This window comes from Bolinopsis microptera, chromosome 3 (assembly GCF_026151205.1).
Source record: "Bolinopsis microptera isolate Bmic1 chromosome 3, MBARI_Bmic_1.0, whole genome shotgun sequence".
In the NCBI taxonomy this organism is placed as follows: Eukaryota; Metazoa; Ctenophora; class Tentaculata; order Lobata; family Bolinopsidae; genus Bolinopsis; species Bolinopsis microptera.
The window spans coordinates 13,061,784-13,089,284 of NC_087074.1; the positions used below are offsets into that span (position 1 = coordinate 13,061,784).

Sequence of the window (27,501 nt, forward strand, 5' to 3'; positions counted from 1 at the left end):
TAGTTCACCGATGGCGATCTGTGCTAAAGATCGGAAGGCAGTGATGCTGCCATCACTACCATCTCTTAAGATAGACCAGCATGGTTGTTCACTAGTGGAGTGCTCTTGAATGGTTTCTCTGTAGGAACAGCGGTACAGTGGACAAGAGAAGATTCGATGGTAATTGTTGTCCAACATCTGACAATTCGGACACTGAGGGTCGCAGTTGTTGGCAACCCTTGCCTTGAATGCTGTGAAGGTGATGTCATGGCCATGCAAGAGAGACATTACTTTAGTGTCTGTGCTCCTGCTTGAATAGCGAGGAAACAACTTTTTGCTCCTCTTATCGATGTTTATCCAGTATCTCACCCGGATTAATTCTAGGGTTCAGTAGGAGATGTTTATTCCACGTGAAGTCCATAAAGCGGGTTATTTCGTCTTTTGAGTAGCTGACAACACTGTTGTGGACACTAGTCAGAAGGTCTATTCTGCTTCTGTTGAGCTCGTTGGACCCCCTTGTCCACGTTAGGAACTTACGTATCTCATCAATATGGTGCTGATATCGATGGGCCTTTGCCTCCTCTAGCTGTAAGATGAGTCCTTGCATAAATGGGTCACTTGTAAGTGCTTTTATTATGAGTTTTATGGTGATCATCTTGTAGGATATCTCAAGGGGTGGAATTCCAAGCGCGACAGATGTCAAATCTTTGGGAGGATGGTGAGTGGATCCACTTATTTTCAAGAGGACCCTGGCATAGAAGTCTTTGAAAGTGTCTAGGTTATCTTTTAGCCATATTGGAGCAGCATATAGAAGTTTTGTGAGTACTACTGTTTTGAAGAGCATTTTGAGTGAGCTTGCATTCAGGCCTCTGTGGCGGGTGGAGTTTTGAGTGATCCTGTACCAGGCAAACCAGCATTGTTTCAATTTAAATTTTGCGTGACTCTTGAAGGTAAGTTTGTCGTCTATCCTCAGTCCAAGAACAGTTGATTGACATGTATATGTTATGGGTCTATTGCCGATAATAAGTGGTCCAAAGGCTGTGACATCAGGTGCAGATGAGGATGTTGGTGTGATCATAATACACTCGGTCTTGTTTTTGTCGCAGTTTGGGATAAGTTTCCACTTACTGCACCAGACATGAAGGTACTTGCACATCAACTGCATAATTCGATGAGCACATATAGGATCTATGTGAGAGACTGCTATGCTTCCATCATCAGCATATTTGAAGAGGCTTGAGTTAGAGCTGCATTCCAGTGGGAGCTGGTCCTTGCATAACATATCCGAGATGTAGAGGATAAATAGCAGGGGTGCAAGGACAGGGCCTTGGGGAAGCCCAAACCATCCACATGAGCGTTGAAATCCGAGACTGTTGTTAACCCTCAGCCGTACTTTGCGGGATAACAGGAAGTTATTTATTATCCGCAAAATGTTCCCTTGTATTTGGTATTTGCTGAGCTTGAAAATCAGGCCTTTCACCCATACACTATCAAATGCTTTGCTAAAATCGATGCATAGTAGGAAAGTAGTGAGTTTTTTCCTCTTTTTATTTGAAAATTCAATTAATCATTATATATTATATAAATCAAGCGTTACATTTCAGCCATGCAAAATTACAATGACATATTTTGATATACTAAATGATAAATGGTACTGCAATATAAGTTGCTTAATGTTTGGCCGGATGACAAATAACGAGAAAAATAAACTTGATTATATAATAATTAATTCGGCTGAACCAACACATAGCAAGAGCCACATTAACGTTGGGGCCGTCTACCAAATTTGAATGACAAACATTAACAAGAAATCAAACATATCATAAATAATTATAAGGATTTTGTTCATTACAATTCCGTCACAACTGATAAAGAAAAAAGAAAGGACAAGCAGATAGGAAATTGGACGGACAGAATTGTAACCAACAAAAACAAATTTCTGATTCTCATAAGACTGATGAACTAATCTGGCCAGACTGTATCGGCAGCCCAGAGGTACTTGATCAGTTTGGCCTTAAAAGTAGAAATCCGCTCTGACTGCCGGATACATACTGGTAGACTATTCCATTTCAGCATAGATCTATGAAAAAAGCTATTTCGGAAGGCATCCGAGCAGGGCACAGTGGTACTCATGTAAGTTGAAGTATCCGACATATCAATTATTTGAGCATTGTGCCTAGTGTATCGGGTGCCCTCTGGACGGCAAAGAACTATATATGTAGGGAGCGAAACTGGAATTATGCTATTCACTATTTTATAGAAGGTCATAAGATCGTTATAAATAAACTTCTGTTTAACAGGGAGAATATTTAGTTTCTTTTGCTCTGTAGCAAGTTTATCGTCATTATAACTGGAGTAAGGTTCACCATTGATCCATTTAATAGCCCTCTTTTGGATAGCAACAAACTGTTGAAGATGAGTTGCAGATTGAGGGGACCATATGACAGAACAATGTTCAAATATAGACCTAATTAGCGCTAAATAGAACGATCTTTTCTGCCTTTTATCAGTAGTGAAATGACATGTTCTCTTAAGTAGTCCAAGTCTAGAGGTAGCTTTGGAAACAAGCGCTTTACATTGTGCACCCCAATTAAACCTGGAGTTTATTGCGACTCCTAAATCTGACTGAGAGGGCACAAAGTCAATATCACTTCCAGAAAGTTTATAAAAGAAGGTATTGAATGGCAAGTTATCCAGCACGTTTCTTTGCAGGGACACAGAGAGGGCTTTGCACTTTTGTGGGTGGAACTTCATTCGATTTCTCACTGACCAATCATATAATCTATTGATGTCATTTTGGATTATGTGATGGTCAGGGTAACCAAGAATCTCCCTCCAAATTTTAGTGTCATCTGCATAAAGGGCGATATTGGTGCCTTCAGAGACACAGGAGAACATGTCATTTATAAATATTACAAACAATAAAGGGCCAAGTATAGAACCTTGAGGGACACCAGACCGAACTGGTAGAGTAGAAGACGTTTGGCCTCCTATCACTACTTGTTGTTGTCGCCCCTCAAGATAGGACTTAATAAATTTAAGCATTAGTCCATCGACATTAAAAATATTCTTTAATTTACTTAAAATAAGGTCATGCGAAACGCTATCAAAAGCTTTCGCAAAATCAAAATATATTATATCAGTCCTGGACCTGTTATTCAGTGCAAGTGCAAGATTGTCCGTGAAAGGTATCATTTGGGTTGTGCATGAACGTTCATTAACAAAACCGTGTTGTCGGTCATCCAACAGATCAGAACATGCAGCGTATAATGCAGTCTTTATGCACCTTTCAAAGACTTTCATTACAAGAGATGTTAACGAGATAGGCCTGTAGTTCTCAACCGAAGACTTATCGCCCTTTTTGTGCACTGGTACTACAAGTGCCAGCTTCCAATCAGGGGGTATGCATCCGCTCGAGAAAGACAGGTTAAATAGAACACTAAGTGGGTATGCAAGGCTTTGGGCACAGTTTTTGAGGACTCTCCCATGAATCCCATCAGGGCCAGGGGCCTTGTTAGGATTTAACTTTTTAAGAATCAACAGAACATCTTCTCTACTAAACACAAGACTTGAAAAACAATCATCACGAAAATCTATGTCAATGCCATAATCGCTCTCTTGAGAAAACTGCTCATAAAAATATTCGTTAAAAAGGGCAGCTTGATCAGATGGATTGTTTCGAAAGCGATTATGATATTTGACAGTTTCAGGGATCCTGGTTGACTTTGATTTAGATTTAACGTAGGTCCAGAATTTCTTGGAGATAAGAGCATCATCGGAGTCATCCTCAACACTGAGTCTCATTCTTTCGTCCATCAAATTTTTAAATTTTGTGCGAAATGCACGAAACTTTTGTTTATGAGACTCAGAGTTGCTCCCCTTATGCCTTATTCTCCATTTCTCCTTATTTCGTAGGAGACGATCACATTCGGAGTCATACCATGGGGGCTGGAACTGAGACTTAATGGTCTTTTTAGGGATCCATCGGTCACAGGCTGCACCGAGAACTCCTCTGAATCGACTCCAGGCAAGATAAGGATCATTACTCTCAAATATACTATCCCAATCGATGCAAAATAACTCAGAATTCAGGCCCCTAAAATTACCTTTACTATAATTAAAGATCTTTCTTTTAGGCTGCTTAATATACTTGGTCTTAATATCAATGTCAAATGTGATACAAAAGTGGTCGGACATACACATTTCGTTTTGATCTAAAACTTTAACATTCTTAATAAGGTTTTGAATGTTAGTGAACACAAGATCTAAGGTGTTGCCTGACTTGTGAGTAGGGGAGCTAATAAGTTGTGTATGTCCGAGGTCATCAGTGAGAAAATTTACAAAGCTAGAATGTAGCTGGCAAGATGACTGACCATCTGGCCAGGAAATCGAAGCCAAATTAAAGTCACCTACCAGAATGTGCCTTTGCAATTTTCTGGCAGATGCTAGAGTAACAAAATGTTTCTTGAAAGATTCAAAATTATCTAAGCCAAGCGTTCCTACTCTATAAAATGTTGATATACAAAAGTTTCTTCCACACTGAGTCTTAATTATGATGGATAATAATTCAGCTTGAACACTAACTTTAGAGAACTTTACACTCGAGATATCAATGTCTGTTCTATGGGCAATCAGAACACCACCACCGTTTTTTCTGAATTTCTTGGGCTGGGTTGCATCCACTGGATGCGATCTTAAGGATCGGTCAAGCCTAAATACTTTGTATTTGTCAGGGAGCACCTCATTACTGAGAATGGAATTTTTCAGCCATGTCTCGTTTAGAATAATGATGTGAGGCTTATGTTTGTAGATATAACCATGGAATTCATGTATCTTGGTCATATTTAGTGGTGGTGTTCCTGATGCTAAATCGCGTGTATTTAGGAAACCATGGACATTATTGTAAACAACGGATAGATTTGGTCCAGGGTTCAGTAAGGAACAATTACAAATTACTATCAGGGAAATATTAAGGAGAGATAGAAAAACCAGACCACACCTAGACATGACCCCAAGCCAGCTGCTGGTAATACCGAAAAGTAACTTAACAGTCTGTTTCGGTGACATGGTAGGTGACAGTTCGGTTTTTGTGGTAGATAGCAATTTTACAGAAATTGCAGCTAAGGCTGTCCCAATGCCCCTCTCCCCCCTATACACAAGTTTAAAGTGTCTGAGAAAAATGGTACAAAATATTACCATAAAGTAAAGATTTATGGATGACCTCAAACATGGTACAGGGTGTATTTTGGGTTGTAGGGGAGCACCAGGGAGTATATTAGCATCGATAGTCAAAGAAAATATATACAAAATAACATAAAAATAAAATATACCCAATAGAGCACATAACATATGACGAGACAGAAGACAGGACAACAAATTTTCCCCGTTACCTCTATTACTTTTACTGATGATAACATACCTAGAAAACATACCAGTTGCAACACGGTGTTGTTGAGCCGATATTCCCATGGAACTTTAAAGTATATTATTAACAGAATTGTGTCTCGCCGTTGTGTTTTGTTAGGTATTGTGCTATAATATGAAGTAACATACATTATGCTATCACTTCGTTTGAATACATATAAATAACATCCAAATGATCAAATCCAATAGGATACTGATGCAGACAATGAAAAATTTAAATATTGAATTGAATTACCACATCAGTATCCCAATGGATTAAACCACTTTGAGTGTATGATTCTGAGATAGAACTTTGCCAACACTGGCATCCCAGCCTTGGGGCTGGGATGAATATCATAAAAGCCCCTAATGTCACATTTAGGAAATAATCTCTCGTTTCTGTTTCCATAGCGGTCTAAGAAAGCCCAAAAAACATCAAGGTAAAACAGTTTATGCCTAGAGCAGCGATCAAAGATCAAATTGTTCATAGCACAAACATTACCAGGGATTTTATCTTGTCCGTTGGGGTGGACTGGTGGAATAGCTTGTACAAAAACACGTGCATTTGGATAAAGTTTTTTTGCTGTCTTCATAAGGTCACTCACAGGGGTCTTGAGATGATTGACACCCTGGGTACAGTACCGGATGTCGTTGGCACCGAAGCTTAAGAACAGTTTCTTTACCTGCACAAGAGGGTTCTTTGTATGAAAGGCCTCAATAGATTTCTGTATAGCTGATATCTTAAGCCCACCCTTAGCGATGTTGGTGACAGTTTCTTTACCTCTACTGAGGCGATCAGCGTCCAATCGAGCAGCAAAGGAGTCACCAGCAATGAGAATGATAGACTTCTGGTGTTTTTGAGAGTCTGTGATGGGAGCTTTTGGGGATACTTTATTAGGACTGTCGGATGTAGGAGAGGGAAGAATAGGAGATGACACATTGACTCCCTTGTTTTCTTGAAATTGTTGTTTTCTTGAGATGAAGGGGAAGAGGAAGGAGTGGTTAACTTTCTGCATTCATCTAGAGTAGCTACTTTGATTGAAATAAATTTTCGTGCACATACAGAATGAATGGTTAATAATTTAATATATATGTAGACCAAGGTCTGTGCACGGGATGCTTCCTGGAAGAATCCAGTTCTTTTAGCGGGGCACCCTACCTAAAGCCAAATTGAGATATAATAATCATATTCCTAGAGAAATAATCAGAAATCGAATACCAATCAAATAATATGATATATAGGAGTAGTAACCATATTTACTATGCAAAATGCCCCAACCACATAGTGTAAATTTATATAGAATTCAAATTCCATATCATCATTAAACCTCAATAGTCAATATAATAGCCCAAGCAAAATTAAATAACTTCTTATATACCTTACTGTCATACTACAAATTAATTAAACATTTGAAATCTGTTAACCAGAGAATAAATTTCTAAACCTAATGCAAGTGAAATAATTTAGATGCAATAATGAATGCCTAATGTGAGTATCATCTGTCAATGTCCTTGTAAAAAAGTCTGTAAAAGAGATATGAGTAACTAATATAGAAGAAAAAAACAGGAAGTTGTCGTCTGTTGAAAAATAAATAAAATATCTAGAATATAAATTAGAATATAAAATAACATTCAGTCAATGTGTCGTCAATAAACTGTACAATTATCAAATGTTAAAACTGGGTGATACAGTCACCAAAAATAAATACTAAGTATAATAAGTAAATAAATTAAATGTGGTCTATAAAACTACCACTAGGTATAATAGGTCAATAAATTAAAAGTGGTTTATAAAACTACCACTGTGCGAACCCTTTCTCCAGTTAAAACATGTCAGTCATGTGCAAAATCAATCAAAATGGTAAGGTGGTAAAAAAGGGAAAATTCTTTCGATACATCAATTATATATGCCTCAGATTTAAAAGAATTAGAAGATACTTAGTTATCGTCGACTATGATTGCAGTGTAAAATTTGTCATATGAATTGTCGACGGTATAATTAGGGTCTGTTGTTATAGATGAGAGTAGCTGTTTCTTATACGAATCAAGTTAAAGCTTTTAACATCGGGCAGATTTCGTAGATCTGTTGGAACATTATTCCAACATTTTGCCCCCAAGTATTGAAAGTTTTTATGTGATGTTGATCTATTAACATATAGGTTGCAGCTTTCGCCGCTCCTACTACCTCCTGATATGTAACTAAATTTGTTCATAAAGTTTGTAGGACAATTGTCATGGATGATTCTAAACATATAATTTGACAGATGGAGTTGCCGTCTAAGATGGAGTGGTAACCATTTCATGTCTCTATAAACATTAAGGCTGCTCTCTGTTTGTGGAACGTTGAGAGCTATTTTGGCTACCTTTTTGTACAGAGTGTCAAGTGCAGCAAGTTTTGTCTTGCCAGCTCTACAATAGATCGTGTCTAAATAATCGAATTGTGGCAACATGAGTGCATTGGCAAACATTTTCCTATATTTAATGGGTAGCAGTGCTTTACTTCTATACATGGCACCAATTCTCTTCATGACCTTCTTAATAATATAATCTACATGGCTTTTGAAGTTTAATTTACTATCTAGAATGAGGCCAAGATATTTTGTCTCTTTGCACTCCTTGATTGTGAAAGTTACCTCATTACATTCAATGGTTAATTCATCATGTTGATCAACAGAATCAAACAATAGGAATTCAGTCTTCTTTTCATTGAGTGATAATTTATTTACACTGAGCCATTTAAAGATTGTCATAAGTTCTATTTTCATGTTTATAAATGTGCTTCTGCAGGTTTGATCAAAGAATAGTGCACCATCATCTGCAAATAGAAAGGGCTTAGATAGGTTACAGGCATAAATGATGTCATTTATGAAGATACTAAATAATATAGGCCCAATGATGCTTCCTTGTGGTACACCACTCAGAACTTCTAAAAATGAACTTAGTTTGCCATTGATCCTAGTGCATTGATATCTACAAGATAAGAAGTTCTTAAACCAGGTTAAAGCAATGCCACCAATTCCATAATATGCCAATTTTTGAAGCAATATTTCATGATTCACTGTGTCAAAGGCCTTCTTAAGATCAAGAAAGATGATTCCTGGTTTATAAGACTTAGATTTACTCATATATATTTCGTCCATCAGATCGTACATCAAATAAGTTGTGGAGTGATTTTTCCGAAAGCCATATTGATGCCGGATGAAAAGTTTGTTCTCCTCCATGTAATCAGTGAGTTGCTTGCCGACAAAGTATTCTATAAGTTTTCCTACAAGTGGAAGGATGGATATTGGCCTGTAATTATTAGGATCATCTTTCATTCCTGCCTTATGGATGGATACTAATTTATAAAGATACCTTGCAGTATTTCTTTGAGGTCTAAAGCCTTCTTGCTCTTCGTCGAGTAAGCCCTCTAGTTCGCAATGGAGCTTTATTCTTCGTTCCAAGATCTTTTCTAGCAGCTTTCCAACATATGATGATATCGATATTGGTCTATAAGCAGAGGGGTTCATGTAGTTATCCTTCCCATCCTTTTTGATGAAAGTGACATTGGATACCTCCCAGACCCATACACCAGTCTCAAGGACAAGGTCATATAGTTTTGTTAGAATCCGAAGAGCTGACACAGGCAGATGTTTCAGGATTTTTGGGTGAAGATTATCAGTGTCAAAACTTTTGGCATTGCTATTTTGAGCCTTCAGTGCTAAAGTAACTTCCTCTAGACCTATTTTCCCATTCAGATGATCATTAATGATGTGATCTAATTGGTCGGTAGGGAACTGAGTCGATATAATGTTATTGATTTCTTGTTCGAAGACATGATCAAAACTGCATCCATTCATGTGTTCACCCGAGAAGAATGATTTGTACAAGATGTTTTCTTTCTGAGTTCTGTCAGAGTGGAGGATACCACCATCCATAAGATTTCCCATGTACTCGTTAGGCTTATTGGTCAATGTCTTCTTATAATTTTTCCAGAATATTTGAGACTGAGCAACATTGAGATTTTCCAGTTGCTGATGAATCCATTTGTTTTTTTCGGATATCAAGGTATTAGAAAACTCCTCCTTTGCTTGTTTGTGGAGGGAGACGTTATATGGTGTGTAGCTGGTTTTCATGGTTTCCTGCGCAGCTTGAAGAGTTCGTGAAAGGTCTGTAAGGAGAGAGTTCCAGAAAGGTTTTGAGTGGGTACTGACTTTCTTGAGAGGAATCCATTCATTACCAATCGCAGATGTTTGTTGTTTAGTTGTGTTGGAAGGGAACATTACTTGATTAATTCATCCATTCGGATTTTAATAACGATGAGCTATGATATACCGTTCATCTTAGACTATTGGATCAATCTTATTATATGATTAGATTTTATAAACGAACTTGGCACACAAAAGATTATAATGCGGAGGTTGGCTGGCTCTTCTATAATAAATACGACACTTCAATTTACAGAATGCTCGCTAGAGACAAGACAAAATATTATCAGACTATACATGCAGCATGAGTAACTGGTGGATAAGCCTTCGGTAAAAACGGATCCGGAAAAGTCAATGCGGCACTCGGTCCTTGGTATTGTCGTCGGTATATTGTCCATTATCTACGTTCTGCTTTCGTAGTTTAAACAATAGTGAGTTCTAAATATACAGCTTTAAACCGATTAAGTATGAATGAATGAAATACCTGACAATCCGCACTCTTATAATCCAAAAGCATGAGTAACTCGTAGTGATGTATGATTTCTAGAAACTTTAAATTAATTTTGGCGCTCACAGGTCCTCGTGAATATGTGATCGCCGCATAAGGTTCTGTAAATGCGCAGGGCACCTTCAAGCTTAAATTATTCACCTTACTGAGGCAGTCAACCAACGCGCGGCTTTATTTTTATGATATGATATGTTTTGATTGTTATTAATAAATACCAAAATTTAAATTTGTTTTCCTAAAATTTATTTTCCTAACAAAAATTAATCACATGGGAAATTAGAGCAAGTTGTTGCGCTCGATTTTGAATGTTGAATCGAGTTATTATTCACGCCCAGGAAACCTTACTGGTAGGGGCCTAACTTCGAAAATAAAAGAGATAGAAACGTCTGGTTTTCAACAAAATGTTCGCCTTATAAAAATAACGTTTCCTCCCCAGGAGGAAAATTCTTACCTGAGGACCCCAGGCTTTACTGTTGGTAAACGAATAGAGATTAGGCGGAATGACAGGCTGAGCGCGGCCCAGTAAGAAAATTCAAAACAATGTAGATTTTGAACTATCGCGAAAAGTCATATTTTAGGCCTTATAAAACTGCGTAGCTTTAACTTTGCGGATTCTTGTTCTCTGATTGGCTGAATCGTATCACGTGTTGTAGCGCGATGCATTACTGTGCCGCGCCGCGCACTTAATAAGGCTTCTCACTTAATAAGGCTTCTCACTGGCTAGATCGGCGAGATGCGCTACTGTGCCGCACCGAGCTGCCATGAATTGACATCGTCAATTAATATCACGTGGTACGTGGTGAAATTGCATTCTTGGAATAATTGAAGCGTGCAAATGCAATAAACTAACGTAAACGAGCGCGCGCGGAGTTCAACAAGCTGTGAAGAGGCGATCACCTTTAGTAATATCGCCAGCCAGTAAGGTCTGCTTATCATACGTTGTATGACCCGCCGCGCACGAAGTGCGCGGCTCCCCCTGTATCGTCAGGACGATAAAGTGAAACGACCGTGGGTGTCACAACGTGATACAAAGGTCTGCTGGGCGTGGTACATTATTAATGATCCATTACGAAAAACGCGCGGTGTGAACAGTGAATGATCGATGCTAAAAACTAAATTTGTTTACATTTTAATTTGCAAGGTTATAAAATATTTTACCTGGTAACCCCAAGTTATAAAATATAATGCATATGCTGCAGTGGAGTAACAAGCTCAAATATCGAAACCGTAAAGCGTAACCGTTAACAAGTCAAATTGAACAAATTGCACGTTTTGAGCTCGGTAGATCATAAAATTACTACAAACTTTTAAAAATCAAAAATTAGTGATTAGGTCATGCAATCATACTATGGCCGAAATTTTTATTGACGATGTAACATGTAATGTCAATTTTATGCATAGCTTCACCTAACCATGTGCTTTCGCGCGCTCCTACTATGTACTAAATCGCTCTGCGCCCAAATTTTAAGAAAATTCTTGTGAAAAGGCCCTTTAGGCATGAAAGTGATCCGGACCGGTGTATTTTTGGACGCTGATTCCGAATCACCCCCATGACGTAGGGTTAAAATGCTTCCCTACTGGAGATGTGGAGAGTTATGGGCAAAAAACCGTTTTGGTCACGTGACAGGCTAGTAAAACGTTTGTAGCGCGATGCACTACTGGGTCGCGCGCGCATCAAATAATGCTTCTCGCAACCACTTCGGTAGATCGGCGAGATGCACCACTGTGCCTCACCGAGCTGCGAAGGATTGACATCGTGAATCAAGTAAAACGTGAATTCGATTATTTAGGGCTCGGGTTAGGGTTGTGGTTAAGATTATGGATAGCTTCGGGGTTATAGTTAGGGTTAGGGTTGGGATTAGGGTTTATGTAAAACCGTTTTGTACGGCTGTTACCTGAGGACCCCAGGTTGATTCACGATGTCAATCCTTCGCAGCTCGGTGAGGCACAGTGGTGCATCTCGCCGATCTACCGAAGGATTGATGCATAACAACAAGACCGGCGCTAAAGACGCGCATTTTCTGAGTGATGTTAACGATAGCTTTAAATTCACTGATGTCATTATTATTCAGCGTGACCGGTAATAGTTTAAAAATCAGAAGGAGAAAACACATTTTTAAATTACTAAAAAAGGAGTATCACTTTACAGGATTGAATTTAAATATAGTCATAATAGATAAGAGAGGAATTTGTTTCCCTTTGAATCAATCAAACTAGATGAATTGTCGTAAATACTTAGATCAAACTATCAATCTACAGGCTATCGTCAAACATGTTGCAAGGCGTCATCTTCAGTGACATAATAGATAAGAGTTTATTAACTATCATGCCAACTTTAGAGACGGTAACCACATTAAACTAAAGTTTTCCCAATCAAAATAAAGGGTTTATACAAAATAAAAGGTTTATGCACTAGACTGCGAGACAATTAACCTTATGCAATGCAGGTTAGTATAACTATAATATCGGACTGAGTTGAAATTTCTGAGAGCATGATACCCCAAAATAAATATATGCCTGTGTCTGGCAATAGCGTTCAGATGGCTTCCGAACTTGTGCGGATAAGATAATATAAAAAATACAAATAAACTATAATAACAATCTGAAAATTAATGTATCAGTACAGATCTTATACTCGAAATCAGGCACTTTCAAAACATTTCTCTTAAATTATCTTTCTTAACACCGTTCAATTGTAACTTTAAATTAAAATATTATGATGATCCGGACGATGATAAATATTAAATTACAACTGATTATATTTATGGATTTCGGCCTGTCGATGCTGGAAGCTGATCAGCTAATCGTTAATCGTTACCATGTGACAAGAATAGTATGATGAACCTCCCAATCAGTATCTATGTATCAAAAGAAAATATTGATCTAATTCAACTCGTCGGGAGCCCTTTTGAAACATCTCGAAGTTAGAGTGCAGAGTGCATGATTACTGATTATCAGCACGATTGGGTGAAACAAAGACGAAACCGTGTGTTGATTAGAATTAAAAGAGGAAGATATTTAGTGATAAATTGTGCACTCTTGCATTTAAGTTTTAATTGTTAGACTTGTTCGATGTAGGGCCTTTAATTTAACCTAATACTAATGCAGTTACTTAATACTTGGTAAGTCTAGGGAAAACAGGTGCTAGTTGTCGGAAATGAAATGGAGTCTGTTCCTGATCGAAGTTACATGATGCTGATAGATTTGATGCAGCTCAGCACTCAGCAGCCACTGTCTTCAAATAGAGTGTTCCAGTTCTGCAATCTGCAGTCTCAAATGTTTTCGCCCAGCTTTTCTTTTCATCGTGGTTATAGAAGACAGACCTGAAGAAATACTAGTATAATGATAATATAGGTAACATGTCCAGAATGAGTAAAATTGTATTATCGGCAAATTTACTTATGTGAAAACTCCCAACAGGGTGGCGCTGGCCCAGAAGTAACTGCACACAAGCAACCCTTTAATGATCACGCACGTAATTTGTGTGAAAATATGTAACTCATTTAACGAAGTCAGTGAAAAGAACCTACCTTTATTTACCAATGTCGATTTTTTGCTTGTGATGAAGTAGTCCTCGCAAATGTGAGATATGTATGTAGTTTGTTTTTAAAAGTAGGATTGTAGTCATAGTCGATGTATAGCGACGGTAGTTTACCAGCAGCTCCCTGTACAAATAGAAATGTGGTTTTTATATAATATTACTAGTTAAATTAATGAGTACAATGCAGGAATAAAAAAATGTGTCTTAAATGTTTTATATTAAATGTGTTATAATTATATTAACCACCTTATATTCGTATAATATGTACTCACAAACAATGATAGTCCCAACTGTTTTTAATTGCTTATAATTTAAACCTTCTTATTAAATAATTTAGATGACTGTGTCTGATCTAAAATTGAACGAGAAATAGAGAAAATTAGGTCTCAGACAGAACTCGACCGGGATATAACCGGCGCAGCCGGAATACCGGCTGGTATTTGGCGATTTTGTACCGGTACCGGCCGGGATTTTGGTTTTAGCCGGGATTTTTCCAAAATAAATTCAGTTTTTCTCAACGTTAATTTGAGTCCAAAATTAACAAATCTGTGAACATTTTCCTAAAACATTTTGACGAAGTCATTGAACAATGGAGACTGGAGTCAATCTATATTTAACATAATCATGGGTGTACGAATTATGGACTTCTTTCTGACTTATGACTTAATTATTGTGACTAAGTGTCACGGCTCACGGTCTTGTGTTACCGAGGGACAAGTAAAACAGAGTTCTCCGGGTAAAGAAAGCATTAATAAATGCTATTCAGTATTCATCCTATTCAATTATTCAGGTAAGGTGATGTAAACTGTAAAGTGATAAGCTCCAACGTCAAACACCATGTTCAATTAAATAAGTTTAAGTAACCAATACCAGATCACAGGATTGTTATAGTTACGGAGACTGTTGGAAACGATGCAAACCAGGATCGGACTCCTATCAGAAATAGTCGACCACCGGTCCAGCCTCCCTCAAACTCAAATGCCCTACCACTACCCCAGACCACATCCACCTCTTCAGCCAGGAACAGCGCTCCCACTATACCACTACCAGCAGTTCCTACCGCCTCAGAGGATACACTGCACGTGCCCGTTATTCCTCATGCCTCGTCTTAAATGTCCAGTCCATGAATCCTGTGCATCAAGTGCGAGTATATGGGAAGTGCCAAAAATCTCAGCTCTTATTCAGGAGAAATCCAAAAACCACTCGTTACCGTTTATTGCACTAATTACGGAAACGTGGCTCAAGTCCTACATGTCAGACAAATACAAAATGTGCATCACCTCTTTCTCCTGCTGAGCAGAACCTCCCCCTTAAAAGTAAACAAATCTGCATCGCCTCCCAACGACAATCCAGATATATTAAGCAGCAGAGACAATCATTTAAGGAGACTTCGATATCTATCAGGATCATGATTATACTGCCTGAGAACTCAGCACTTCAGGATGAAACATATAATATTTGGTTTTCTCGATTTCATTCATATTTAGACAGAAGTCCGTGTAGATAATTGGTTATAGAATAATTGGATATAATTTCATGCGAAGTTGTGTCTGCGAAAATATACGTGTGAACTGGTCATCCCGCAAATGCTGAAAAAGTAGATGTTACCTATCATAAAATAACCGCTCGCACCGTACAGTGTACACGACAGAGTTGTGACTGCGTTTACAAATTCTTTATCATATTGATGTGTTGCCATGGCAACCGAAACTCCATCGGAAGATCGGCCTGTAAGGCATAATCATGATAATACACAGTATCAAAACATTGCCATTGATATCATAGCAACATTCCAGAGATTAGATTATGTGTGTGTAAGAAAATGTATGTTATAGTATTATACAGTCTGCTAGAACATTCCGTTTACACATGGTGGCCGATAACAACTTGTTTAATTTATCTCCGAATTACACACAAATTTCTGAAAGTTTCGTAGACTTAAATCAATTACAGAGGGTGTGGCTATTGGCCAGCCCCTCTATTTCACTATTATGGTTGAAACTATAAGAATACAGATTATATTGTTACAGTGATTTTACAAAAGTCGAAACAGTAAACACCAATTTGTAGGATACTTTAAATCACACCAAAATTGGTCCCAGAATGCAATGAAATCTGATGGCGTCTTTTCAGTGAAAAAGAGGCCACACTCTCTGTAATTTATTAAAGTTTACGAGACCTTTAGAAAATGAGTTATATAACTTGCAACTTAAACTAAGATAAATTGAGTATTTATACTCAATTTATCTTAGTTGCATGAGTAATATATATATACTACCCACTATACCACTACCAGCAGTTCCTACCGCCTCAGAGGATACACTGCACGTGCCCGTTATTCCTCATGCCTCGTCTTAAATGTCCAGTCCATGAATCCTGTGCATCAAGTGCGAGTATATGGGAAGTGCCAAAAATCTCAGCTCTTATTCAGGAGAAATCCAAAAACCACTCGTTACCGTTTATTGCACTTACGGAAACGTGGCTCAAGTCCTACATGTCAGACAAATACAAAATGTGCATCACCTCTTTCTCCTGCTGAGCAGAACCTCCCCCTTAAAAGTAAACAAATCTGCATCGCCTCCCAACGACAATCCAGATATATTAAGCAGCAGAGACAATCATTTAAGGAGACTTCGATATCTATCAGGATCATGATTTTACTGCCTGAGAACTCAGCACTTCAGGATGAAACATATAATATTTGGTTTTCTCGATTTCATTCATATTTAGACAGAAGTCCGTGTAGATAATTGGTTATAGAATAATTGGATATAATTTTATGCGAAGTTGTGTCTGCGAAAATATACGTGTGAACTGGTCATCCCGCAAATGCTGAAAAAGTAGATGTTACCTATCATAAAATAACCGGCACTATCCGTCGCGGAGTCGAGTCCGCGGCGGAGCCGCCGGACTCCGGGCGGACTCCGAGCGGACTCCGGCGGAGCCGCCGGACTCCGAGCGGACTCCGGCGGTGCTCCGCCAAAATGTATTTACAGTGGACTCGAGTACATTTTGGCGGACTCCAAGCGGCTCCGCGGCGGCTCGGCGGAGTGTCCATGTCCGCCGCGGACTAAGCCACTAGGCGGACTCCGGCGGAGTGCTTGGCGGACTCCGCCGGACCTCTCCGCCAGACTTGAATCCGGCGGAGTCCGGCGGAGCTTGGCGGAGTCCGCCAGCTCGGCGGACTCCGCTCGGAGTCCGCCGGACTCCAACAGAGTCCACTGACTTCCGACCTCCGTCTTCCGACCCTCGGCTAAATTTGTCACGTGACATACAACATAGCATTTTGCAATATTGTGGTCAGATGAAAAGGTCGCTAGTGATAAATTCCTTAACCATTACCCTCACAATGTCAATAGTGTACAACTCTAGTCCTAACTTTGACCCTATAATGTATAAACGTTGACCCTAACCCTCCACCAAACCGTCAGCAGCGAAATATCAATGTCATTGACTGGTCACGTGACCAAAACAATTTTTGTCATATTATCTCATATGGGGAAGCGTTTTTAGCAAGCAAAAATACGTCGACCATCACAGGACGACGCCAGCCAGCACTCTCTACGCTCTTCGAGCTCCGATCGTCCTGTGACGAAGTAAGGACGAAGCCTGAGGTCCTCAGGTAACATCGACCACCGATTGAAAATTCAAAGATTTTTTGACATAAAGGTCAAATGTAAAACTAAAATCTTGATGTTGATTGATTGACGACGTCAATTTTTGAGCACAGCGCGAGCGCATATTGCGGAAAAGGACCGCGTAGCTAGTCAAGATGTTGATAAATATTTGGCTTGTGGCGCGATGTGTTGCTCTAACTATAGCCCTCTCGCTTGCAGTAGCGCGCGACCGCCGGAGGCGGAAATGACCTGGTTAGCTAGGTAAACGCGATGTGCCTTGTAGGATGAAATCCTACTAGCTGACGCGGGACGCCATTCGCAGCTGTGCTGCTCGCTGTACGTCAGCGATCGAAATTTATACGCGTATCCCCCGTTAAGATGTGCCACTCGAAGCGCCACACAATTTTTTTCGTTGCTCGTCGCACGTCGACGAACAACGAAGCTCGTTGCGACGCGCCGCGCAATGAGCTGCCAGGCTAGGACATCGTCCTGGTCCAACAAATTCTGGCGAGCGATTTTCTCCAAAGATTTAATGAGGGCGTCGACGTGCGACGAGCAACGAGAAAAATTGCGTGGCGCGTCGGGTGGCACATCTTAACGGGTGATACGCGTATAAATTTCGATCGCTGACGTACAGCTAACATCACAGCTGCGAGTGGCGTCAGCTAGTAGGATTTCATCCTACAATGCAAGGCACATCGCGTTCATTTAGCTAACCAGGTGCTTTCGCGCCGCTGCGGGCGCGCTTGTTCCACAAGTCATTTCCGGCGGTCGCGCGCTTTTGCAAGCGAGAGGGCTATAGTTAGAGCAACACATCGCGCCACAAGCCAAATATTTATCAACATCTTGACTAGCTACGCGGTCCTTTTCCGCATGCGCTCGCGCTGTGCTCAAAAATTGACGTCGTCAATCAATCAGCATCAAGATTTTAGTTTTACATTTGACCTTTATGTCAAAAAATCTTTGAATTTTCAATCGGTGGTCGATGTTACCTGAGGACCTCAGGCTTCGTCCTTACTTCGTCACAGGACGATCGGAGCTCGAAGAGCGTAGAGAGTGCTGGCTGGCGTCGTCCTGTGATGGTCGACGTATTTTTGCTTGCTGGGATCCGGCCGAATGACGCCACATGCAACGTGTAGGGTAAAACTAAAAACGCTTCCCCATATGAGATAATATGACAAAAATTGTTTTGGTCACGTGACCAGTCAATGACATTGATATTTCGCTGCGGACGGTTTGGTGGAGGGTTAGGGTCAACGTTTATACATTATAGGGTCAAAGTTAGGACTAGAGTTGTACACTATTGACATTGTGAGGGTAATGGTTAAGGTTTATCACTAGCGACCTTTTCATCTGACCACAATATTGCAAAATGCTATGTTGTATGTCACGTGACAAATTTAGCCGAGGGTCGGAAGACGGAAGTCAGTGGACTCTGTTGGAGTCCGGCGGACTCCGAGCGGAGTCCGCCGAGCTGGCGGACTCCGCCAAGCTCCGCCGGACTCCGCCGGATTCAAGTCTGGCGGAGTCCGCCAAGCACTCCGCCGGAGTCCGCGGCGGACCGGAGTCCGCCTAGTGGCTCAGTCCGCGGCGGACACTCCGCCGAGCAGCCGCGGAGCCGCTCGGAGTCCGCGGCGGACTTTAAAGTCCGCTCGGAGTCCGCTCGGCTCCGCTCGGAGTCCGCCAAAATGTACTCGAGTCCACTGTAAATACATTTTGGCGGAGCACCGCCGGAGTCCGCTCGGAGTCCGGCGGCTCCGCCGGAGTCCGCTCGGAGTCCGCTCGAAGTCCGGCGGCTCCGCCGCGGACTCGACTCCGCGACGGATAGTGCCAAATAACCGCTCGCACCGTACAGTGTACACGACAGAGTTGTGACTGCGTTTACAAATTCTTTATCATATTGATGTGTTGCCATGGCAACCGAAACTCCATCGGAAGATCGGCCTGTAAGGCATAATCATGATAATACACAGTATCAAAACATTGCCATTGATATCATAGCAACATTCCAGAGATTAGATTATGTGTGTAAGAAAATGTATGTTATAGTATTATACAGTCTGCTAGAACATTCCGTTTACACATGGTGGCCGATAACAACTTGTTTAATTTATCTCCGAATTACACACAAATTTCTGAAAGTTTCGTAGACTTAAATCAATTACAGAGGGTGTGGCTATTGGCCAGCCCCTCTATTTCACTATTATGGTTGAAACTATAAGAATACAGATTATATTGTTACAGTGATTTTACAAAAGTCGAAACAGTAAACACCAATTTGTAGGATACTTTAAATCACACCAAAATTGGTCCCAGAATGCAATGAAATCTGATGGCGTCTTTTCAGTGAAAAAGAGGCCACACCCTCTGTAATTGATTAAAGTTTACGAGACCTTTAGAAAATGAGTTATATAACTTGGAACTTAAACTAAGATAAATTGAGTATTTATACTCAATTTATCTTAGTTGCATGAGTAATATATATATACTCTCATTTTTTAGAGCAAACGTAATTTAAATGGCTAAACACAATTCAATAAAATTTGGCTCGATCCGATTATCCAAACTATCAAATAAATGCGAAAATGAACCTTCTTTTGAAAACAATGAACACAAATATGTTTCGATTTGACAAATTTCTCGAACCAGTGGTGGTAGTAAGTCATACCAGAACCAATTATTTCAATTGGGCACTCAGTGACTGAGCTATTAATGCCAACGTTTGCACACTGACTTTTGGCCCACCCTGTATATTTATAATATACGGCTGGAAAAAATGTAACTGGATATCTGCCACAATGCTGCTATTATTAAGGTTAAAGTAACATTTAGCACATAAAGAAGTCTGGTTTGCTAGGTTTTAATTGGTCGTATAATAACAAATAAAAATGAGTTAAGACTACAAAAACGGTCGATAGAACCTAATTATAATACCTGTATCGAGAACTCGACTTCAATGCACTGATAGCGTTGGTACTAACATTCTATCAAATTATGTCATATCTTGAGACTTGATAGCTGCCTGAAACAGTTTTGAGTCAACATTATCGTGATATTCTAGAAATTGAAACCAATTCTCAACTTTAAAAAAGCAGGTTTCAATAAATGCCATAGAATTAAATTCTACCTTTTTAAATTTTAAGAATTTGTTGATTTATTAAAATTCTGTCTCAATTAATATATAAGGGTACATGCAATGTATTTCGACACGCACTGTAGACTCACTTATTGGATTCGTGCTAGATGCTGTGTACGTCACCCTCTTAACCACCTCTATGGCGAAGATGAGGATGGTAAGTGCAAGTACAGTAATGTGAGGAGAGGATGGGTATCATTTAGCACATTTTTGCTGTAGGTGTAAAGTAGCTCTTAGTCAAGGAGTATATAAATGACGGCACGACAAGGTTCTGCAACAGATCTCTCAACATGTTATCTTGTGAGCGCCGAGTGAACACTTATAAGAACAAGGCCAGCGATGTAAGACAGTATCATTGACTTAGTCCATGCTGGGAGGAAAAAAGCAAGTACAGACGACCGAAAGGAGTCGTGGTTTGGGATCCTGAGTGGGTCTCGATATTGGATAGTGCTTTTATATATCGGACCTTATGATATTCTCAAGGTCACCAAGACGGCACAGTCTTATGGCGGGAGGTAACGGTACCATCTAAAGAGCAGATTGCTGAATCATACAAGTAAAAACTCTACCGGTACAGCAGTCTTACAGCAGACTGAGATTCAAGCGAAAGAATTGTGCTGTTATAATTATGCGGTTAAAGTTCTAGCACCGGGAGTAGTTGTTCACGGTTTGGAGAGAGCTGAGTAGGCTAGTACGGGATAGAAGGGAAGAAGCAGCTCACTGTTCCAGATGGATCTACTTCTTATCAAGGAAGAAGGAGTGGTAGGTATAGTAAGGAAGATTGGAGCCTAAGAGTTAACTTAACATCTAGAGGTACCACAAACTTTATCTCGTCGCCAATTGCGAGCTTTAACGGGTTTCCTCAAGTGACTCGATGGTTTAATTGTGACAAATCATGATACGAACTTTGATGAACCCATAATAGTATAGTGCAATAATACTATGATAGTATTCTCATAAGTTCTACCCTTGCAACCGAGTACAATGTACATACTAAGTGATATCAAGCTGCAATCTAAAATTTATTAATTGAATCTCAAAATAACTTCAAATTTTACCTAATAATTGCGACATCGTTGGAAGTGAGAAATAAAATACATTAAATTTTAATCCAATTCTGCGAGAGAAGATTTGCCCAGACAGCTGACAAGAATGTATTACCATACTTCCTGTAAATGTGGTAGTTATTAGGTCATATCAAACTTGAAAATTATGTCAAAGTTTTTCTCAGTCTCTGGTTTCAATCACCAGTAGAGTGCCCAGCCGCACCAAAACAACCTGCGATTTTTACGTGGGAAACATCGTATAATACACATGCTATACACTCTAGTTTTATAGCAGCTACTGATATCATGCGGCAGTATTAATAAGCATACAAATTCAGCGCAAAAAATTGTAAAGACGACACAAATTCATGCGGGATGTTAATAAATGTGTCCATGTTGAACTCAAACTCCGACAGAATAATATTTCAAATCGGATATATTATAATTAATCAAATGGTATCTGCTCATGTTCCGTCTATATAAACTACAAAACTTAATAAATTAGTGAAGTTCTGAAACAAAGATCACGACTAGGTTTTATCAAAATTGAAAAGAAAACCGATCGAAGTGCACTAGAGATATAGTTTAAGTTTAAAGGGTCATCATTACTAAAATCTCTTCCTAGCTCCTAGCAATCAAGTTGTTAATCCTAGTTCTACACCTAAACAAGTACAAAATTACAGCCTTACATTTTGAAATTTTTCGATATCCAGCTCAACATAAGACTTCGATACCAATAATGCATAATGGGTACATACCGATGATCGGTGTTCGTAAATATTTGATTATTTATAGTATTGAAGTTTAAAATCTTCCTAATTATGTAAGAATAACAAAAGGAATCACGTACTAGTGTGCTGTTACGAAAAACAACTATTTAATAAAAATAAATTAACAGTATTCGAGTACAAAATTAAAAATACAAACTCCAACATAATCGACAGACAAACTCAATAAATGAAGATTTCGTCGTGAAACGAGCTATATATACAGCTATAACGTAGCGCTCGACTCCAGTCTGAACCAAAATTAAGTCGCGTTCGTAGGAAATTGACCACCAGCTGCTGGTGGTTCGAATGTTGGTTTGCACACTACTGTGGTTGCGAGAAGCATTATTTGATGCGCGCGCGACCCAGTAGTGCATCGCGCTACAAGACCCCAGGCTATTATGTTCATTTATCGAATAAAGATTTGGCGGAATGACAGGCTGAGCGCGACCCAGTAATACGGCTGCAAAACCAAAAAACCAAAGTCACGTGAAATTTTTGGGCGAGCGATTTAGTAAGAGCCGCTTTCGCGCCACTTTGGGCGCGCTTGTTTCACACGTCAAGAGGCGGGCGCGCGCTACTGCAAGCGCAAGCGCTCTGGATAGAGCAAATGCATAGCCATGTGTATACGCGTACTGCGTGACGCGCTTGTTTCACAAGTAGAATATACTCCTGTGCCGCCTTCGGCGGTCGCGCAATACTGCAAGCGAGAGGGCTCTGGTTAGAGCTAATGTCAATTCTTACAGCTCGGCGTGGCGCCTGTCCCAGTGTTGACGGATGTTCATGTTACTCTCCTAAATTTCTTCGAAGTAGTATAGTGTGGCTGGGGCAAGTATTATAACGGAATAGCGCGCGCGGGGTTAGTCCATTAACAATGGACAACATCGCAACGTTGAACGTAAGATCCCGATCTTGGTCATACGTTGTAGACCTGCCGCGCAGTACGAGTGGCCACGATATACTACCACCTAGTGCATAGTGAAACGACAATGGGGCCGTCACGGCGCGGCGTGATACAAACTGATCCAACGTGGTTGCTAGAAATACTATTTGTTGGTCGTTGGAGGACTCCGCCGCGAACTATTATTTTTGCTTTGCAAGATCGTTGCGCTCTCAGATCTGCTCTGCATGCAGACTGCAGAGCAACGATCTCGAAGGGCTGACATCGTCAATTAATATTATTGGATGCACAGCGCAGCCTAGTACTACTTGCAGTAGTGCACTACTTCATACGATTATTATTGATTAAATGAACATAAATATGGTAGCCTGGGGTCCCCAGGTAAAGTGTCGCAGTGTCGGTATGCACGGCCGATGGTGCCCTCCCTATATATAGGGAAATAAATACCATGTATTTTATTCACGATTTCAATCCTTCGCAGCTCGGCGTGGCTATGGCCCAGTACACAGCGGTGCATCTCGCCTATCTACCACGGCACAGTGTCAGTACTACTGCATACTGCATCGCAATACAAACTGCAAACCATGTATATGATGTATGTAATGTTGAATGTGCAAGCACACGCTCACTTTTACATTATAATGTGACTACTATTATAAAGGGAGAAGTTTTACGTTTAAAACGGACAGAATTTTTAGTTTTACTGTTTATATTGGTTCATTTATGAAAATGAAACAGCATATCCCTTATCGAACTTATCATTAAAACAATCATATTCAGAGATAAGATAGGCAAACTTATTATCGATAATATTATTTACAAGATTTCTTCCGATTCGCATTTATTATAGCTCTGAAGCTTGAATGTAATGCACAACTTTCTTATTGAAGAAAGGGTCAGATCCGGATTTAAAATTACCCGGCGTGCTTAACACCACTTTATTAAGTTAATTTCAACTAACCAAATGGTTTAGGCGTCGAAATCGCCTTTAATTTTGAGACTAAAGCTTCACCAAACTATGTCACTTCAAACAACCCATATTGAAGAAATATTCACATTTTACGTCAGAATCTTAGGGGGATCGAAAGGGCTTTTTAAAATTTGACGAAAAGCTGACGCTAATGTAATTTTGGCCAAGGCAATAGTGAATACTCCTTTAATGTAAACATACATGTTAGATATGATATTTTTAGAATATCTTCGATCAAATCATAATTTATCAAGGCATCTTCAATCGTGTACATCGACAAAAAATGTAATCCAAAAGTCTCAACAAGTCTCTCATTGATACTTGCGTATACCCTGGAAATTTCAATAAATTACAACCTAATTATAATTATATATCTCGCCCGATTCTTCCTTTCAGCTCGTCAATCAAACAATAAAATTGCGTCATCAGTCATATTATCTCTCCTGCATCTTAATATCAAACATACATATCATACATATCTATCAAACATACATATCTATCAAACATACATACGTATTTATCAGTCAGTGCTAAAATCAATTCAATACTGAAAACTTATCCACGATTTCGAATAAACGCTTCTCCTATCTCCATTGCGATAGCATATAAATTCGTCTGCATGCAACTTAAAAAACTGAACTATACACATTTTCTCATTATAATAATCATATTACAGTATATCAATAATGTTTATCTCGGGTAAATCAAGCATTACAACTTTACCTCTGCCATTACAACTATATTCAATTCTGTCAAAGCTAGTCCAATTATCAAAACCCTCATTTTAACCTACTTAACAAACGCCTTGACATAAGAAGTGTTAAGCTGCTCTAACAATAGAAACATGATGACGGTGTGAGGTCCCAGTCGGGCGTAGTAAGGGGTAAATCCCTTCCACAAACTGAACACACCTTCGTTTCTTACTGTCTTCAGAAACACGTCCTGATGGATAATGGAGGATAAAACATGTAATGGTGGAATTAATAAAATGTTGAAATGTTACGTTGAATTGTTTAAAATACGAGGAGAAATGTAAGTAATATGCCAGAAAATGAAAACTTACCACGGCTCCCTTGTACTCTGGCACACCGTTCACAACTTTCATGTTCTGTATTCTTGTCTTACAAATGTCTACAGGCATTGAGGCTAAGGTTGTTACCAAACCACTTATCATACTCGAGGCGAAATGACAAAAGATGTTATCCTTGAAATAACCTGCAAATGATTAGATTGAACTCAGAAGAATGTTATTGATTCTGTGTTCCGATGTCCTATTAAAAACACCAATAAGTTCAGAGAAGGTCTCAATACTGACTGTAACACACTCAATTTAGATAGAATTCCTTGCAATGGATTATTATATATATAAAATGCAAGAATATTAAAAGTTAAAATCAGTGTTAACCTGAAGCAAGAAGCTCCTCCTTAGCGCTTGAGTACGTGACTAATTGAGCGATGTTAACAACCATAGCACGTGATACAGTCGGTCCACAGCCCTGTAATACATTTATTTATTGTTTTGTTTATTTATTGTTTTGTTTATTTATTGTATTTGCTTATTTATAATTCGTCATAACTTATTCACTATTCAGCTAGTACATATATTCAAACAACAGATTTTCTATATTTGGTCTTATTGCTCCATTCATTGTTGAATAACAACGTCGTTTTTAGAGTGGGCTGGTCATATAGTGAATATACTACTTGAAAACAAAATACGTTCTGCATATGAATGGTTTATGTCACAAACGTTTAGGGGATATATAAATAAGATAAGCTACAACAGATGAAATAAAATATACAGTCCATGAGATCTGATTTTAATAAAGTAAACTTGGATTCACATACCCTCCAGAGTGTGAACAGTCCTTCCTCTTTAGTGATCCGAGAAAATGCATTGAACACATTTTTGTAATTCCTCCTCTTCTGAGGGGGTAGTGATCCATCTGAAAAAGAGAGTCTTGTGAAAATGTTTGGAAAACGTAAGCTGCTAATTGCTAAAATATTAGACATTAAAGTACATAAGGATTTAATAATAATATAATAAGGAGATTCTAAAATAAAGTACCCTCGACCTCCTAGCAGGTCCCTTTGCCAACCCAGCATTCTTCAAAGAAGGTTCATACCATGGACGAACACTAACCTGCTGTCATTCTGATGAGAGATATCTCCGCTGGTGTTCCAATAAATGAACCGATCCCTCCAGCTGTCAGCGCTGAAACAATCAATTTTTTAATAACTTTGTTTCTTAAAAGTAAAATTACATTTGAATGTATGTACCATAAAAGCAACATACAATTTTATGAACGGGTCGCCAGTTTCTTGATTGTTCATCAATCATCATTCAAACGAACCTAACACTGAGTCTCTCCAGCCTCAATCACGGAACAAGTTTCAACAAATTATCTTCTCAAACTCAGAACTTACCGCATCCAGCCTTAGTGAAGAAACCAGGCGGTTTACCGTCCGGTCCGGAGAACTTCTCGAAGAGAGTAGTGTAAATACCAACACGTGTTGTTGTGTACATGATCTGTCTCGCTAATCCTGCTGATAACCTGTTGAAGGTCAGTGTTACAAAACAGGGCTAAACTTGCGGAAATTCTGGGTATTTTGGATATGTTCAAGGGGAATAAACTTATAATAAAATCTTGAATTTCCCGAGACACTAGACAGTCAAAGCAAACTCATTTTAATCTTTATTATTATATTGAATATTCCTTACTATCGATGTTCTGTTCACCTACTTTAGTCCTTAATGCTCGGATTGATCTAATTACATTTTGCTTACTAAAAAGTCTGCGATCAAACAAGTAAATAATGTAATATAGGACAAGTACGACTTTCTACAGATTTTGTATCCAGTGCTGTCTTCGTGATTATTTTGCAGGATTTGTAATTCTGTGTTCGGTCGAACTGCTTTCTCGATGCTTATTGCTTAAGTTCTTGACAACTCGATTTCTTATGCTAACCTAATTTAAAAGTAAACAGTGTTCTATTGTTCTATTCAATAAGAGATCTACGATTCTACACCTACCCTTTGTATAGCCCAGAAAATCCCTCCGTCTTAAAAACTGAAATTCCTGCATGAAACACAGTGCGATGAGCTCGAGCAGCGCCTCCTTCTCCGCTAAGCTGCATTCTGTTCTTAAGAAGATCCAGTGGCTGCACCACGACTGTGGCCCCCATTCTGTGGGCGGGTGTTGGTTAGTTTATATTTAGTAAGTAATGGTAGGTGTTTACTGGTTGGCTAGCTTTTCTTTTAAAATTCCACTTCTAGTACATCTTTAGATAAGCATAACATGAATATTAAATTCACCTAAGTTATGTAAACAAAACTTGAACTAACTTACCCTGAAATGCCACCAAAAGCGAACTTTACTGGCTTTGGTATATTCTGATTGGAAGCCATGTCTGTGAAGATAGTGTTTTAATATCATTCACAAGTA

The 27,501-nt window shown here is 39.2% G+C and overlaps 2 protein-coding genes across 2 annotated transcripts in view; both read right to left on the reverse strand.

Annotated features, from left to right (window-relative positions):
• Positions 1-22,377, reverse strand: part of LOC134813584 (myeloid leukemia factor 1-like) — a 44,702-nt gene extending 22,325 nt beyond the window's left edge. Inside the window, exon 1 of the mRNA XM_063821428.1 lies at positions 22,367-22,377. The gene's annotated coding sequence lies outside the window, so the exon portion shown is untranslated. The remainder of the gene's footprint in view (positions 1-22,366) is intronic.
• Positions 22,378-23,827: 1,450 nt separating this feature from the next.
• Positions 23,828-27,464, reverse strand: LOC134813585 (mitochondrial 2-oxoglutarate/malate carrier protein-like). Its single transcript, XM_063821429.1, has 8 exons — positions 27,406-27,464; positions 27,090-27,242; positions 26,483-26,610; positions 26,199-26,270; positions 25,904-26,001; positions 25,461-25,551; positions 25,119-25,270; positions 23,828-24,997 (listed from the first exon to the last, which is right to left on the reverse strand). Exons 1-8 carry the CDS (start codon positions 27,462-27,464, stop codon positions 24,845-24,847), a joined length of 906 nt encoding a protein of 301 aa, XP_063677499.1. The 3' UTR covers positions 23,828-24,844.
• Between the last annotated feature and the right edge of the window lie 37 nt (positions 27,465-27,501).